Genomic DNA, 17115 nt, shown 5'->3' with positions numbered 1-17115 from the left:
ATCTCTCACTCTCCACCTCAATGTGAATAAGGGGGCCAGGGAACAACTTCATTACAGACAACTCTGAGAGTTTGAAAACCACGTCCTCATATAACCAAAGTTCCACTGCAAACATTTTCGCTCAGAAACTGCCCCCAGAGCTCAGCGGGCCAGCCTCGAAATGGTTCCACACTCCATTCGGTATTTATAAACTTTTCACTGAATCATTTGTTTTCTAAAGAAAGGCAGACCAGGGAAGGACGCCAAAAATCCATCATGCCATTGTCTTCCACCAACAAAAGGCCCTCTCAGGCTTGGCCTCAGTGCGGGACTGTCACACTCTGATACCCACTCTTCAGGCAAACAGGGCTAGCCACGCCTCCTACCATCACCTGTCGGCCGATTCTTGCCATCCCATCCACGGGCTGGCGGGACAGAGACCAAGGGACGCCCTCCGGCCGTGGGCCAGCCGCAGGGTGAGGCTGTCTGTCCAGCTGGCTCTCCAGCACTCCTCATCTCAGAAATCTTTCCCCATCTGCAAGGGGCTTCTGTTCTAGATCTGACGTCCCCCTGCTCCTGCCCCCCAAACTCATTCTCAGGATCAGAAGTTCATTCTTGGGAGGCACTGGCGACTTCGGTCTGGTGTTAGCTCAGAGATTTGTTTGGGATCAGGCTGAGAGCACGGTGCAGTTATTTAATTACTAACAAATGACTCCTTAAGTTTCCAAATAATGTTTGTTTTTGTTTTTCTTTTTACTTCGTTTCTATTGTTCCCTTCAATTTGAAATATAATACGTAAAGTGCACACATGTACATTTTAACGGATAATTATAAAACCTTGTGACCACCACCGAGCCCAGATACGGTCTTGCTTCCTGTTCACCATTATCTTTAGTTGATGAAATTTACCCGTGTTGTTACACAGAACTGTTTCCCTGCTGTTTACTATTTTCCACTATGTGAATACACCACAATGTATTTCTTATTCTACTGTTGACGGATGTTTGCGTTGTTTCCTGTTTGGGGCTACCATGAACAATGCTGCTGTGAACATTTCTATGTCCCTGGTTCAGAGACACACATTTCTTCAGGGCAGCGCCTTCTCAGACTTTTACAGGAATCACTTACAGATGAGTTAGCATGCAACTCGGATTTTCAGTAGGCCTGGCAGGGCCTGAGACTCTGCCTTTCTAATGACTCCTAGGTGATGTCAACGCTACTGGCCCTTGGACCACACTTTAAGAAAAACATGAACTTGGGTAGAGGTGGAAAACGCTTTCTGTAAAGGGCCAGATATAAATATTTTAGGTTTTGTGAGTTATATAGTCTCTGTCACAGGTACTCAATTCTGCCATTCCAGCCCCAAAGCAGCTACAGACAATACGTAAACAACCTGGCATGGCTGTGTTCCAATAAAACTTTATTTACAAGCTTAAACAGAGGGCCAGATCTGGCCTGCAGGAGGCCGTTTGCCAATTTCTGATCTAGAGCATATCCTAATAGAACTGCTGGGTCAAAAGGGTTGGCCCAACTTCAATTTTAATAGATAACCACAGAAGTGCTTTACACAGTGGTTTTATCACTTTACACTCCCACTGGCAGCACGAGAGTGCCCGCTCCTATACGTTCTCGCCAGCAAGTCATCTCGTCAATCTTTCTGATCTTTCCAAACTGGTAGATATGCAACAGTCGGATTTATTTTTTCATGGATTGGGGTCAAAGTTACGGCCCTAACAAAGGTGCTCCCACTCTCATTTCTGAAGTGTTGCTCCCACCGGCAGAGAACGAGGGAGAGTTGCAACTGCCGTACTAGTGATCTGCACCCAAACCTCAGCTGTGCCCACCCGCAGCCCAGTGGCACAAGCTGTGTCAGGTGCCTTAGAATCACCTGCGAGCTCCAAAAAAGCACTCTGCAGGGGTGTCCTGGTGGCACAATCGGTTAAGCATCCAATTCTTGGTTCTGGCTCAGGTTGTGATTGCAGGATGGTGACAATGAGCCCCGCATTGGGCTCCGCACTCAGCATGGAGTCCGCTTAGGACTCTCTTTCCCTCTCCCTCTGCCCCTCCCCACCCCTGCACTCTCTCAAATAAACAAATAAATAAAAAGCAATACCCGGGTCCCACTCCTCAAGGTAAATTCAACAAGTGGAGTGGGGCCCCGTGGTGTGTGTTTGTACGAAAGTTGCTCAGGTGAGCCCGCTGCACAGCTAGTTTGAGGTGCGCTGGTCCAGAGCTTCTGACCATGTGTCCTGGCAGAAGAAACTGAGGACCGCAGTGTTCACGGACCAGTCGTCAATAAGACCGCGACTCTTGTCCCCAGCGTATCTGCCTTCTCACAAGGGGTGGGTAAAGACTTAAGGCAAAGTAATGGATCTCTAAAAAGGAGAATTTTAACTACTCTCCAGCTAGTGAGGAGGTACTCAGAGAGGAGATTACTACCACTCTGTAACTAAAATCAGACAGTGAGCTAATGTTTTACTCTTAGAAACTCCTTTGGTCTTTTTTCCCCCACTAATCACATAAATATGTATTTCAATTCTACTAAGTCTGTACATAATCTAGGAAAGAACAGCTTTAATGGAATTAAACACCAGACCAGATACCACAAACTTTTTTCCTTTGTGAAATTATCTAAAGGTTATGGGAGAATTCCCCATTGAGACAGTAACAACAACAAAAACTCACCTTTTTCAGATCCCATAAACAGATTCTGCAGAGGCAAAAATAATTTGTTAATATTTTTAAAAACTGACTAGTTTTTGCAACAACAACAAAAACTTGTAAGATACTTACTCAAGTAGCATGAAGACAACATGACCCATCATTTTCCAACAAAGCTACTTACTTATCCAAATGAAAAACCGAACTATTTAATCAAAGGCAGAAAACACAGCTCACTAGAAACTACGGCAGGTTCAAATTTCTACACAATTTAGGATGCTCAAAGTGAGCCAACAAATAGCAAAAATGTTCAGGGCACCGCGTCACGGGGTTGCCTTTACATTCCTCTCAATCAGGGTTTCACAGCCTTGGCGCTACTGATATTAGAGGCTGGAAAATCCTGTTGTGTGGGGGCGGCCCCGTGCACTGGAAGATGTTTAGCAGCGTCCCTGGTCTCTACCCACTAGATGCCAGTCACATCCCCACAGCTGTGACAACCAAAAATGCCTCCAGACATTGCCAGGTGTTCCCGGCAGGTAAAATTACTCCTGCTTGAAAAATCACGCTCTGAAGTAAGTCAATGCATTCAGAAAATCAGAACAAAACGACTAGTCCAGCGATTCTGCCTGCACCCCCCTCACCCAGCTCGAGCCCTGAGAGGAAGCCAGGAGGGGAGGAATCCAGGCAGAGCCTTCCCATTGCCCACCGGGTCCACTCCTCCTCCCTACTCTAGCCCCGATTTTTTTTTTTTTTTAAAGGTTTTATTCATTTATTTGACAGAGAGAGACACAGTGAGAGAGGGAACACAAGTGAGGAAGAGGGAGAAGCAGGCTTCCCGCTGAGTAGGGAGCCCGATGCGGGGCTCAATCCCAGGACCCTGGGATCATGACCTGAGCTGAAGGCAGACGCTTAACGACTGAGCCACCCAGGCGCCCCTCCAGCCCCAATTTCTGACGGGCACGCTGGTCACCACTTCCCAGCTTCCCTTCCACCTGTGTCTGGTCCGTGACGACCTTCAAGACAAATGTGACTGGGTGTGTGGAGGGGGGGCTCTGGGAGGGGTCCTCAAATAAGCAAGTGTGCATCCTACTTTCCCCTTTCCTCCTTCCAACAACTCAGATATGAGGGGACACTGGACAGGGCAGGACAGAAAGAGCTGCTGTTCTAGCCCTGGACCACCCACCTCTGAGCTGCTTTTCAGGGTCAAGAGAGAAACGTCACCCCTGTATTACATCACTAGTCAGGGCTTTGGTTATAAGCTCCTGAACCTCGTCCTCAGTAACCCGGGCATTCCCCTGCTTTCCCTGGCCGGTCTCAGGTCTCAGCTCGGAGCCAACGACTCTGCCTTGTGGCCACCCAAACAGTGAACTTCCAGTTCTGGAAGAAAACCTGAGCCACAGCAAGAAGTACACCTTCTTCGGGGTGGGGGGGGTGGGGTGGGCAGCGGGCTCCTCACATCCTAACTCAGACCTCCCCAGAGACAGGGCTCCAATGTTCCAGTTCTTCCCCCGAACTGTGCCAGAGCCCTGATTCTTAACACATTTTTTAGAAACCAATGAGCACATTTTTCTCCCAACTAACGCTGACACAATGAGGGAAATGTACGGAGCTCAGGAGTTGGGGAAACATTAACTGTGATGTTGTGATTTGTAAGAAGTCCTGTTCCTGGCACAGAAGCTCCTACTACCCTTGAAATTTCCTAAGGGATGAGAGTGGTAAAGGTGTCTTCTGTTAACTGACTTTTGGACCCACCTAAGGATGGGGACTGGTGTCCAAGGGAAGCAAAATTAGAACTTTCAGTCCCAGGCCCTGACCTCCAGGGAAGGGAGAAGGACTGGAGAGTGAATCAATCACCAATGGCCAATGATTTAATCAATCGTGTCAATGCAATGAAACCTCCATAAAAACCCAAAAGGACTGGGCTCAGAGAGTTTCCAGGTTGGTGAACAGAATGCACCCACATGCCACCATGCAGGACCCCCAACTCCACGGGGAAAGAGGTTGTTTGGAACCTCACTCTAGGTCTCTCTTCCAGTGGACGCTAATTCGGGGCCTTCAATATCCTTGTAATCTAGTGAGTGAACCGGTTTCCTGAGTTCTGTGAGCCACCTCAGTGCAAATTAGCTGAACCCGAGGCGAGGGTGGTGGGAATCTGACGCACAGCCAGATAGCCAGAAGCACAGCAGACGACCTGGACTCGTGACCCGAGGGTGAAGTGGGAGAGAGTGTTGAGGGACCAGGTCCCTATCCCATGGGAAGTGACACGATCTCCGGGTATCTCTCTGTGTCAGAACGGAGTTGAGCTGCAGGACACCTAGCAGGCATCAGAGAATTGCTTGGTGTGAAGGAAAATCCTACACACGCACTTGGGGGCAGAATCAGAGTGACAAAAAGCAGTTACTACAAAGTCCGAAGTGGGCCCTGGGGGAAGAGCGTACTGGTACTCACGATGGAGAGCTTTTCTGTGGTGGTGTACCGGGCAAGGATTTCTCCTCGTTTGTTGGCCCAGGGCTCGAAGTCGGATCCTACGATGGAGTTCTCGTCTCTGTCTCGTCTCTTTCTAGAGCTGTCCTAAGGAAAGGCAAGACGAGCTCTCAGCCACAGTACCAGTTTAGTCTTTAAAAACAAAGTATAAGAAAACAAGGTGACTACAGTTGATAGCAAGTTATTGTAAAACTGAAATTTGCTAGGAGAGTAAAACTTAAATGTTCTCACCAAATTAAAAAAAAAAAGTAAATATGTGAGGTGATGGATTTATTAACTAACTTGATGGGGGAAGTGCTTTCACAACGTATACAAATAGCAAATATTCGGGGCACCCCGGTGGCTCGGACCATTACGCGGCCAACCCTTGGCTCAAGTCATGAACTCATGGCGGTTGTGGGATCGAGCCCCGAGACAGGCTCCATGCTCAATGGGAAGCCTGCCTCTCTCTCTCCCTCTGCCTGCTGCTCTGCCTACTTGTGCTCTCTATCTCTCTGTCAAATAAATAAAATCTTTAAAAAAATAAAAACAAAAACAAAATGAAATTAAACAAATGTAAAAAAAGACAAATAGCAAAATCATGTTCATATTTTAAATGTCTAACAATTTCACCAATTATATCTCAAAGCTAAAGGGAAAAAAAATATAAGCAGAAGGCAGACAGATAGTCCCTCATTGCAGAATAAAACAGATCTAAAAGGTTTACTAGATAAAATACTTTTCCGGCCAGTTCACCACAAATAGCCAACAGACAGATCAAAAGACACTCAAACACGTTAAGAATCAAGGCAAGGCAAACGGCAAGCGGTCATTTTTCAACCACCAAAATGGCAGAGTTCAAGTGCCGAGAACGTCCCAGGTGGCAAAGCTGCCGGCGGTGCTCGAACACGGTGAGGCCCTCTTGGAGAATGACGTGGCAGGAGCCCTCAAAACCTTAAACACACACTGCCGTAGCCCGGGACTGAACTTCTAAGAAGTTATCCTGCAGGGACGCCTGATGCTCAGTCGGTGGAGCGTGCGACGTTTGATCTCAGGGTTGTGAGTTTGCGTCCTATGTTGGGTGTAGAGATTGCTTAAACAGAAAGTCTTAAAAAAAAAAAAAAAAAAAAAAAGGATGGGCACCTGGGTGGCTCAGTTGGTTAAGCGTCTGCCTTCCGCCCAGGTCATGGTCCCAGGGTGCTGGGATCGAGCCCCACATTGGGCTCCCTGCTCAGCGGGCAGTCTGTTTCTCCCTCTCCCTCTGCCACTCCCCCTGCTTGTGTGTGCTCATGAGCTCCCTCTCTCTCAAATAAATAAAATCTTTAAAAAGAAAAGGAAATACAAAGTGACAGAAGAGACACTGAAAACACTAATCACTGAGGACCTCAAAGGTGGCCAACAGGACACAGGCTTCGTTGGCAGTTTAACTCTCTTACGTGAAAAATCAGTGATTTACTTACGTAATTACCTAAGAATAAATAAATAAATAAAGGAATTATAAAGGGTGAAATTAAAACCAAAAATGAATTTTGAAATGCCTTCATAAAGAAAGGAGGGGCGGCCTCCATAAGCCAGAACCTGTGGGCGCCTGGATCAGCTGAACGGTACAAACATGACGCCCCCCGCTGCGTGACCTGTGCAGAATGAAAGCAAAAAAGATGAAAAGCCGCCACCGCCGCCCCCGCAGGACCGACCACCAGCGGCCACGTTACCGTGGCTGCGGGGTCCGCCGTGGCCGCGAACATGGAGAGGGGGTCGGTCCCGTCCAGCACGCTGCTCAGCGGGTCCAGCACGGAGCTGGAGGACGAGGAGGACGTGGAAGAAGTGCTACCTTTCCGGCTCACTTTCTTGGTCTTCGACTCCATGACCTGTGGGGAAAACCCGAGAGGTCAAGTGGAAGTTTCCCAAGACTTTTCCCAGAGATACACTCACATGGGTTTTCGCTCATTCCCTTCACTGAAGTGACCACCACTTGGGGCAGGGCCGCTTACTGGCATTCTGTAGAATCCCGGCTACAGAGGAAGGGAAGGCGCGGAGTAGGGGTAAGTCAGAGACTGGGCCATTAGGACCCAGGAAGTGAGCTCTAACCGCACCCGTCGGGCCCTCTTACTCAAAGTGTGTCCCTGGACAAGCAGCATCCATGTCACCAGGAAGCTGCTCAAGAACGTGGGCACTTGGGGCACCTGGGTGGCTCAGTCGTTAAGTGTCTGCCTTCGGCTCAGGTCATGATCCCAGGGTCCTGGGATCGAGCCCCACATCTGGCTCCCTGCTCAGCCGGGAGCTTGCTTCTCCCTCTCCCACTCCCCCTGCTTGTATTCTCTCTCTCGCTGTGTCTCTCTCTGTCAAATAAATAAATAAAATCTTTAAAAAAAAAAAAGAACGTGGGCACTCAAGCTCCCCCTGGGATCTACGGCATCAGAGCCCGCATCTTCACAAGCCTGTCAGGTCATTCACGAGGTGCCACGGGTCTAGGGAGGGTCGTGAACCAGGGCACACAAGATCCCAGGCTTATCCCGCTCTGAAGATGGTCTCAGGGGTGCTGCCGAGCTGGGTCATCACCGCCAAGCAGTGGATGCCCCGCCTTCCTTTTCAGAGAACTTCCTGATGCCACGTGCTGGTGAGTTCTGTGGGGCGGGGCAGGGTGTTGGGGTGTAAAGCCATGTCTTTGGTCCACTGGCCTCCAACTCCCCCCAGCTTCAGATGACCAGACTGGGGGTGAACTCTTGAGCCAAGAGGATCCAACCAGAGTCTCTCTGCCTAAAATTTAGGACCAAATCCAGAAGGGCTAGTTGCCCTCCACTCTCCTCTTGAAATGAGGAAGCTATGAAAACCCAGGGGCCAGAGGTGGAGGGACAGTAACGGACACTTTGGGAAGGTATCCACAGGGAGGCAGAGGAAACCCGTCTTGAGAGAGAGAGAGAGAATGACGGAGAGGGTTGGATAAAAGAGAGCCTGACGGGCCTTTGACCCTGGTTCTGGAAAAGGGGGCTCTAGTCCTTGGAGTGTCTGTCATTCACAAGCCTCTCAGTCATACCTGAGTTTATGCTAATGAGATGCCACAGCGTGGCGGCTGGTCATGAGAAGGACCAAGCCTGTGAGCACAGCCAGGTGATATCAGCCTGACCTCAGGGTTCAATCACGTGGCCAAGGAATCACTCCGCCACGCCCACGTAATAAAATCCCCAATACAAAGTGTGGACACACCAAAGCTCAGTGAGCTTCCTGGTTGGTGGACACATGATGTGTCCAAAGGCTGAGGGCACAGAGCTCTCTGTGGTCCCGAACCTTCCCAGACCTCACCCTAAGTGTCTCTCAGCTGGCTGCTCCTCATCCATATCCTTTATATAAAACTGTAAGGACAGTACTTTTCTGAGTTCTGTGAGTTGTTCTAGCCCATTATCAAGACTGAGGGAGATCTTGGATATGCAGCCAGTTGGTCAGAAGTACAGGTGGCCTGGGGTCCCCCAAATGTGCAGTGGGTGTCTCAAGCAAGGGCAGGTTTATTGAAGACCTTGCCCTAAACCCATAGGGTCTGATGCCAACCTCGGATGATTTGGCCAAGTGCCTCCTACTGGTGCACATTTGTCATTCTGCCTGCCTGGCATCCGGCCTTCCGTCTCCCAGGCTCACAGTCCATGTTTTCTTTGGGAAAGGAGCCCTCCCCGACTCTCAGCTTCTACAGGACTGCTGGGGTGGGCCCTGCTACCAGTTCCCAGGGTGGGCACTACCCCAACCCAATCAGTCAGCACGTTCTACCCCTGGACACCAGAGTGGGTCAGGGAGGGACACGTAGCCCAGCTGGGCAATGAACACTGCTAGAGAAGAGTCTCTCTGCTGTCATGTCGCTAAGCCACAGGATGCAAGCCCGGAACTGACCCAACCAGGGGGTCAGCCATGGCCGCACAAGCCCACAGGGCCTGGAGGGGCCCTGGGAGGCAGAAGCTCCATCTAGGATCTCCTGCTTTAAGTAATGGCCTCTGTGCATTCTCAGGCTCTCCGCCATTAGGAAACTTCATGTCCTTGGTATCCACTGGTCTGTGTCTGTCACCCTCATCCTCACCCACGATGACACGCACACAGCTTCTACTACTTACTGATCAAACAGCACTAACCCAGAAGAGAGGGACCATCTACATCACTTGCCTGCTTTCCGTTTTTTAAATAACTCACAAGTAGACCAAGACGCTAGTCAGGACAGCATCCTCTATGGGTAATCAGAGAGATTCTTAATGTTCCACACAGGCAAATTAAGAAGGTATCTGGTTTACACCTCCACATCAGGAACAAAGGCATCGCGCGCTCATGACAACCTCGCGAATATGAGAATATGACAAAGAGCAGAATGAACATGATGGGGGGTGAGGTCAACATCACAAAGAAGAGGAAATAAAAAACTAAAAAACTAGTGGAAATAAATATGAAAGCAGCTACTGCTGGCAAATGGGAAAGACCCAGGAACCTGGTCTGTAATTTCGTGGAGTAAGAACATCAGTTGGAGAGCCCTTGACGAACTTACCGTTATGGGCTTCAGCGGGTGATAGTCCCCAAACTCCAACGGCACAGCCTCGAGCCGGCATGATGCAAACTCAGCCTTGTAGTTCCTGCTCCTGGAATGCCTGGCAGATAGCAAAACCCAGACAACGATCAGCGGAGGGAGACAGAGAAAACACTAGAACTGTTTGCTCAGACTTCCTCAAGGATACAGCAGTTTATAGTGGAACGGTACTTCTACCAACACCGAGAAACGCTAAATAGAATTTTAACACGCAGTTCAAGGTGTAAGTAGCTGCCAAGGCATCCGGGACCCGTGAGGCCAGATGCCAGAACCAAGGGCGCTCAGTGAAGTGAAGCCAACTTCCCTCCCCGGCCTCTCCCGAGACAACCAAGACTTGAAAGAAGAGCTTCTCAAGAGCAGGGGGTGCAGAGAAGCGAGAGTTCGGGCCCTGGTTTCCCCCGCAAAGTGTTCACAGAAGCTGAATAAAGCCAGAGAAAGAAGCTGAGCAGGAAGTAGACAAAGAGCACATGGTTTTCATCCGTCTTGTGAAGGGATCGCTGACGCACCTGGGGAAGACAGACAGGAAGCACAGTGAAGAGCTGGAAAGGTGCCAAGGGGCAGGAAGGGAAGGTCTAACACACACACAACTGGAACCCTAAAGGGGAAGAGAAAGAATGGGCAGAAGCAGCGTGTGAAGGGATGACAGCTGAAACCAAAGACATCAAGCTACAGATTCAAGAAACACCTGTGCCCCAAGCAGGACCTGTACAAAAGCAAAACTAAAACCAGACTTAGGGCTTTCAAAGTAAAATGGCTAAAAACTAAAGAGAGGATTTCTTAGAAGGAAAAAAGACACCTTATTTTCAAAGAATGATTACTGTCTCAGCAGAGATGAGAGCCAACAGGCAAAGGGATGGTGCCACTCAAGTCCCGAGGAAATTAACTGCCAACCAAAAATTCTGCACCTACGGAAACTGCCCTTCAGTCATAAGGGCTGAAGAGCTTCCAGTCAAAGAAAAAGGGGGAAAAAAAGCTACATGTGGAAACAAAGTGATCTCAATCAAAAACAAAACATATATATATATAACATGTACACGTATGTGCATGTACACACTCATATCACCCATACCTACTTTAGAATAATTAAAAGTAAAGGTGTGGGTAAAACTAGATTAGTGACTGCAAAAAATGGTAACTTAGAGTATTTAAAATACATGTAGCATTAAAACGCACAACTAGCACAGAAGAGGTGCTAAGTTCTGAAATCCTCACCCCCAAAGATGATGGTGTTAGAGGAGATGGGCCTTCAAGACATGATGAGGCCGCAAGGGAGGAGCCTCATGAGCGGGATCAGAGCCCTGAGACCAGGGACCCCAGGAGCCCCCCACCCCATGAAGACACACCGTGCAGGTGTCGGGATCCCAGACTTCCAGCCTCCAGGAGAAACAAATACTTTTGTTTATAATTGTCCCCATCTGTAGTCTTTTTTTTTTTATAGTAGCCCAAATGAACTAAGATAACAGGGACTGAGAAGTGGGAGTGTTGCTGTAACAAATACCTAAAAAATGAGGAAGCAGCTCAGGAACCGGAACAGGTACAGGCTGGAAGGGTTTTGTAAGACAGACTAGAAATGTCATCGCCCCGGGTGGACGGTCACGGGTGATTGTCGTGAGGGCTCGGAGAGGGCAGGAGAGCTGCAGAGAAAACCTCGACCCTCCTCCAGAACACGCCAGTGGCTGCAAACAGAAGCTGCTAGAAGTTCGGACGGTGAAGGTCAGTCTAGCAAGGACTCACTCAGATGGAAATGAGGACCAGGTAACTGTACATGGAAAGGTGCTCCCTGTGATAATGTGGCAGGCAGCTTGGCTGGACTGCGCTCACGTCCTGGTGCTCTGCGGAAGGCAGAACCTGGGAGCCATGAGATGGGGTACATGGGTGAGGACATTTCCAAGCAAAGTGTTGCAGGAGCAACTTGGCTGCTCTTGAATATTTACCGTAAAAACCAAGAAGAGAGAAATGACTGAAAGCCGGAATGGCTCATCAAAAGGGAAACAGGTTTTAAAAACTTGGAGAACACTCGAGCCTCAAAGAGCACAGAGAGCCGGTCACCTTGTTCCTCAGCCTCCACCCCCTCCCACCATGACCCCGCGCCACTCCCTGCCCCCTGGCTTCATTAGTCCTTGCAGGGACCCCAAATCCAGCTGCGCTGTGCCACCTGTCAGCCTTACTCGAGCTCCACTAACCCAGAAACCTAACTCCGTACAAGAAAACGGAGATCCTAGGTCATTTCATGCCTATCCCTTTCTAAATTAACAGTGGCTTTGAGAGCAGGAAGGGAGGAAGGCCGGTCAACAATGCTGGTAGAGCTCGACTTTTTATTTTTTTGAAAGGAAAACCCCTATCACGATATATTTATTGCCTAATGTCTCTGGGTCACACTCACCAACCACACCCAGTCCTCGTCTCCCAAAAATATAAAATGCTCTTCCAAACTCCCTTTGATATGCAGCCAGCCAATCCTTGACTTATACAATAAACAAAGACCTCAAGAATAAATAAATTGGACTAATAGCCATCGGCAGCCGTAACAGAGTTTAAAAATCAAATGACCACAGGGCGCCTGGGTGGCTCAGTCGGTTAAGCATCTGCCTTTGGCTCAGGTCATGATCCCAGGGTCCTGGGATCGAGCCCACATCGAGCTCTTGGCTCAGCGGGGAGCCTGCTTCTGCCTCTCCCCCTGCTCATGCTCTCTCTCTCTCTCTCTCTCTCTGTCTCAAATGAATAAATAAAATCTAAAAAAAAAAAAATCAAATGATACTTTCCCTCCTTTCAGATCATTCTTAACTTTATCAATAGAATTTTGAAAGGTTTAGTAGGATGAGTGGAAATGTAATCGGACCTGAAATTCAGTTGCTAATGTTTTTCATCCCTGTCATAATCGCCAACAAATCAATCAACAGCTGAGAAAAGTACAGTATCAAAAGAGTAGGGTGATATGCAGAATAAAAATAATAGTTCTCGCTTGTTATGTGCTGACTGTGTACTGGGATCCATGCCAAGCCCTTTCCCTGCACTCATTTAACCAACCCCCTGATGCAGGTGCTATTATTACGCCCATTTTCCAGACGGAGAAGCTGAGGCTTAGAGTTGAGGTGACAGCAGCAAGTGCTCAGGGACACAAGCAACCTGAGGCAGCCCGATTCTCGGATGCAGGGGCTCTGGAGACCACCTGGGGGTCATCTTGAGAACCTTAAACAATTGTCTACTTTTGTCTATTTTTTTTTTAAAGGGCCAAGCTTTGAAATAAATTTTCTAAGTTTGAGGGGAGGGGGAAAAATACTGCTTCTGGAAAAAACAAAAAAAAGGGGGGGGAAACACTTATCCTTTTAGAAATTCCATGTCAAACAGCTGATCTTTCTATCACTTCTTCCACTCAAATTTGCTCTAGGCTCCTAACTAGTTTCCCCACAATTTGAGATGCTAAAGGCTGGTCCGCAAGGCCTGGGTCTTTGGTAAGGCCAACAGCGCCCCCCAACGGGCATTTTCTCACAATCCCTACTTTGCTTTTTCCATTCAGAACAGAGCAGACGCGGCTGATAAAAAATCGCCCATCATCCCAGCCCCCGGCAACGCTAAAGGCTCGCGTGGGTCCTTGACGGCTGCCAGGGAAAAAAAAAAAAGCCAACATTTCCCACCACAGCTGGCTAACACTTCAGCGACTTCCTTCCCAGGTCTTGATATGCTAAATCGGGATTGGATGCCCCTGAGTTTCCTTAGATCTAGTCACGCGAAGCACCTTTTAGGGTATCATTAAGGCTTAAACACCAAAACCAATGAGAAACATCTGGCTTCAATTAACTTGTCTGGAATTTTCGAATGAGAAAATCCAGGAAGATGTTATTTTAATCTGTGCATCCCAGTACATTTTTACCTGCGATCTTTTTACTTTAAATCACAAACAGAGGCGCTATAAACCTTTTAACACCTGGGGTCTGCAAAGCCCCTGACCTGGCTGTCCTCTCCAGATTCCTTCGGCAGCACATATTCATCCTAACGATTCCCAACACTTGCTGCTCTTTAAAGGGACCAAGCGGCACCTGGGTGGCTCAGTCCGTTAAGCGCCCAACTCTTGATTTCGGCTCACTTCATGATCTCAGGGTCGTGACCTCGAGTCCTACATCAGGCTCTACACTCAGCACAGAGTCTGCTTGGGATTCTTTCCATCTGCCCCTCCCCTTGCTGGCGTGCGTGCTCTCTCTCTCTCTAAATAAAATTTTTTAATAAATAAAGGGACCGAGTTTTAACCTTGCTGTGCCTTGCATGGAGCTTGGCAGATAGCAGGTGCTCAGTAATATTCTGTGGGATGAATGAGGAAACAGAGAAGGTCTACAGAGAAGAAATGGGTTTCTTTCGTTAAATTTGACATTTGTGGAGCCTTTTTTGTGTGCACCAGGCACTGTGTTAAGTGCTTAATGTGTAGCATATCATTTAATCCTCAAAACAACCCCACTTTTCAGGTGAGGAAGTGGAGGTAGAGAGGTGAAGCAGTTAGTTTACCTAAAGTCGTACAGCCTGCAAGGAGCTTGAGGTTTGGAGCCCAGAGGCTGTGCTCCTAACCATTACCAGCAGCTGCACTTCCAATCCAGGCCCTGGGCTGCAGGTTTGGGGTGCAGGGCTCCCCAAGCCCAGCTGCGTTGTCGTGGATCTCCCCAGAATGTCTCTTTCGACCCACACTTTATTATTTCTGTCTCTTCGAGTGTGGAAGGCAGCTGTTTATCAAGCATAAAATCAGAAGGCTGTATGTATTTCTAGAGTCTAGGGCTGTGTATTTTCATTTGCTCACTCACTCATTCAAGGTAAACCACTTTACATCATTTGGAAAGAAAGATCAGAAAACGATCTCCCTTTCTGAGATGCAGGGTAGAGCGCACATCCCCAAATAATCCCACTGTGACCGTCACAGGTTGCTGACTTCTGGCGCACACACAGCACCAATCCCTCCCAGCCATTCCAGTCACAAGAGCGCGGACAGGCGGGTCACCCAGGGCATATGCCGTTCCTGCCTGTTATGAGCTCCTATGCATCCTCCAAAACCCAATTTAAGACTCTGCTCCTCTTAAGTCTTCCCGGAGCCCCCGAGGGGAGGTTATGCCTCATCCCAATGCCTGCTTTGGAGACCCTTCTGTTGTGTGTGTCTGCTCCATTCAACTGTCAACTCCTTGAGGCCAAGGAGTATGTCTGAAGGCTCTGCATCCGCAGTGCCCAGCACGCAGTGGGACGAACGGAAGCCATTTTACAAATAAGAAAATCAAGAGTCCTCCAGGTGAGCTGAATAGCGGAGGAAACAGCCAGGTGTCCCGTACCATCCAGACTGAGCTGAGCCCACCATTCCCTGCATGCAGCGCCCCCAGAACCTGGGAAACAGGAAGCCGGGGAACTGGAGTTTTCTTTATGAAATGAATGGGGAGGGGCGTGAAAGGTTCAAGAAAGGGGTAGCCGGGGGGGAACCAAGATTCCCCCCGTCCTGTCTCAGGGACCTCCTCTGGAGGGGTAGAGGCCGGGGATTCTGTGGTCAAAACCACCCGGGATGCGATGGGAGACTCCGCCAGCACCGCCCGACGAGAGCAATTCCCATTCACTCGCACGCACACGCTCACACTCGAAGAGACAGACCCAGACACAGCAAAAATAGCCCCTCTCCAAAGACCACCCGCCGCTTCTTCCTTACCAGGGAAAGACGGCCATCTTCCCAGTCACATGAGCACTTGTACTGGGGCAGCCAGCCCTCTTCTCCCTCCCAGACACCGCCCCGCCCCGCCCCGCCCCGCTCTGGCCGCCATGATTGTAAGGGGCAGATGCTCCCCCGCTGAGCCTTGCGAGCGCCATGATTGTGAGGGGCAGGACCCCTCTCGCTGAGCTTTGGCAGCGCCATGATTGTGAGGGGCGGGCGGACTTCCCCTGAGCCTGTCCTCGGCGCCATAATTATGAGGGGCAAACGCACTTCCTGTGAGCCGGTCATCGGCACCATAATTTTGGGGGGCACGCGCATCAACTAAGCCGCTCGTCGGTGCCATGGTTGTGAGGGGCACACGCACTTCCGTTGTGCTGTTCACTGACGCCATGATTGTGAGGGGTAGATACCTTTCCTCAAAGCCTAGGCCATACTGGTCCGCTAGCATTATAGTTAAGGAGACGGGCGCCAGTGTCGCAAAATCCAGGCTCTGCTGTCTGCCAGTCACATGATTGTGAAGGGCAGGTGCTCTCCCAATGGATGCCTTCCCTGACATCCCAGGTTGCGACATCCACCGGCACTATAGTTATTGGGATGGGCACCAGCATTGAAGGCCCGAGGCTGTGCCGGTTGTGGGCACCGTGATTGTAAGGGGCAGGCACACTTCCGCAGAATGGTCCGCGATGCCATGATTGTGAGAGTCAAATACACTTCCGAAGCGTGTCTCAGAAACGCCATGATCGTGAGGGGCAGGCCGACTTCCCCGAAAGGTCCGCCATTCCACGACTGTGAGGGGCCAGGCACACTTCCGGAGCGCCGGCCTAGATGCCATGATTGTGAGGGGCGGGCGTACGTCCACGGACTTGTGCCACCATGACTGTAAAGGCAGATACCCGCCTTCAAAACCCAGGTTACACCGTTCGCCAGCACTACAGTTATGGGGGCGGGCACTAGTGCGGAAAAGCCGAGGCTGTGGAGTTATCTGGCACGACTGAGAGACAGACGCATTTTCGCTCCACTGCAACGCCATGATTATGAGGAGCAAATACACTTTCGGAGCGCCGCCTGCTTCGCCGTGATTGCGAGAGGTGGGCGTACTTTCTCTCCTGTGGCGCCATGATTGTGAGGGGCATGAGCCCTTCCGGTGGGCTACTGAGGCGTCATGATAGTAAGGGACGGGCACATCTCCACTGCGGTATCTGCGACGCCATGATTGTGAAGGGCAATCGTAGGCGGCCCCCCCCCCTCCGCCCCGGGAGGCGCGCCACAGCGTGGACATGCGCCGTGTATAGGAAGGGGAGCCGGCTACCTAGCCCACCAGCGCCCTCTGGGGGCGCAAAAGAATCCGCACACGGACGCAGCGAAGCGGCTAACCGCGGCTGGGGATGGGGAGACGGTGTCTGGGGTTCGCGCGGTTTTACAGGGAATTCGCTGTTTGGCTGGGGTAGGCGCCGTTCTTACCAGGCCGCTGCTTTCCCCTCCCGACGCCCCTCCCAGGACTAACAACCCGGGTCTCTAAGGGCTGCCGTGGACTCGAGATGACCGCCTTCAGCTGGAGCTAAGCCACATAGGGAAGTTGGGGTTAGCTTGTCACCCAACTTGGCAAAGCTGAACGTTTCCGTAAAGGTGGATACCCGATTCGACCACAGAACTTATGTGTTGTAGTGTTTTCTCGGGGTGAAAAAAAATCGGGGTATCTTCCTAAGAGCCACCGTTTGCTGCATGCTTTACTGTGTCAGGCGCTGTGCAACCGCTCCACGGGCCCCTCCCAGCAAACCTCTGAGAT

General features: G+C 50.0%; 1 protein-coding gene across 5 annotated transcripts in view; it reads right to left on the bottom strand.

The window, feature by feature from the left end:
• LOC116628035 (VPS35 endosomal protein sorting factor-like) overlaps positions 1 to 15371 on the bottom strand; it is a 113239-nt gene extending 97868 nt beyond the window's left edge. The window contains exons 1-5 of one of the 5 annotated variants that reach the window (XM_032398076.1): positions 15327 to 15371; positions 9620 to 9719; positions 6816 to 6971; positions 5089 to 5211; positions 2665 to 2689 (exon numbers count right to left, since the gene is read on the bottom strand). In XM_032398076.1, the coding sequence (XP_032253967.1) occupies positions 2665 to 2689; positions 5089 to 5211; positions 6816 to 6971; positions 9620 to 9719; positions 15327 to 15343 (421 nt within the window). In that variant the 5' untranslated portion in view covers positions 15344 to 15371. Of the gene's footprint in view, positions 1 to 16; positions 1931 to 2664; positions 2690 to 5088; positions 5212 to 6815; positions 6972 to 9619; positions 9720 to 15326 lie in introns of those variants that run through there. The other 4 variants (XM_032398077.1, XM_032398078.1, XM_032398080.1 and 1 more) reach the window with 4 other exon arrangements.
• Between the last annotated feature and the right edge of the window lie 1744 nt (positions 15372 to 17115).

Source organism: Phoca vitulina, unplaced genomic scaffold (assembly GCF_004348235.1).
Source record: "Phoca vitulina isolate PV1807 unplaced genomic scaffold, GSC_HSeal_1.0 scaffold109, whole genome shotgun sequence".
NCBI classification, from domain to species: domain Eukaryota; kingdom Metazoa; phylum Chordata; class Mammalia; order Carnivora; family Phocidae; genus Phoca; species Phoca vitulina.
Note: the sequence above shows the minus strand (reverse complement) of the source record. Positions and strands in the feature narration are given on the sequence as shown.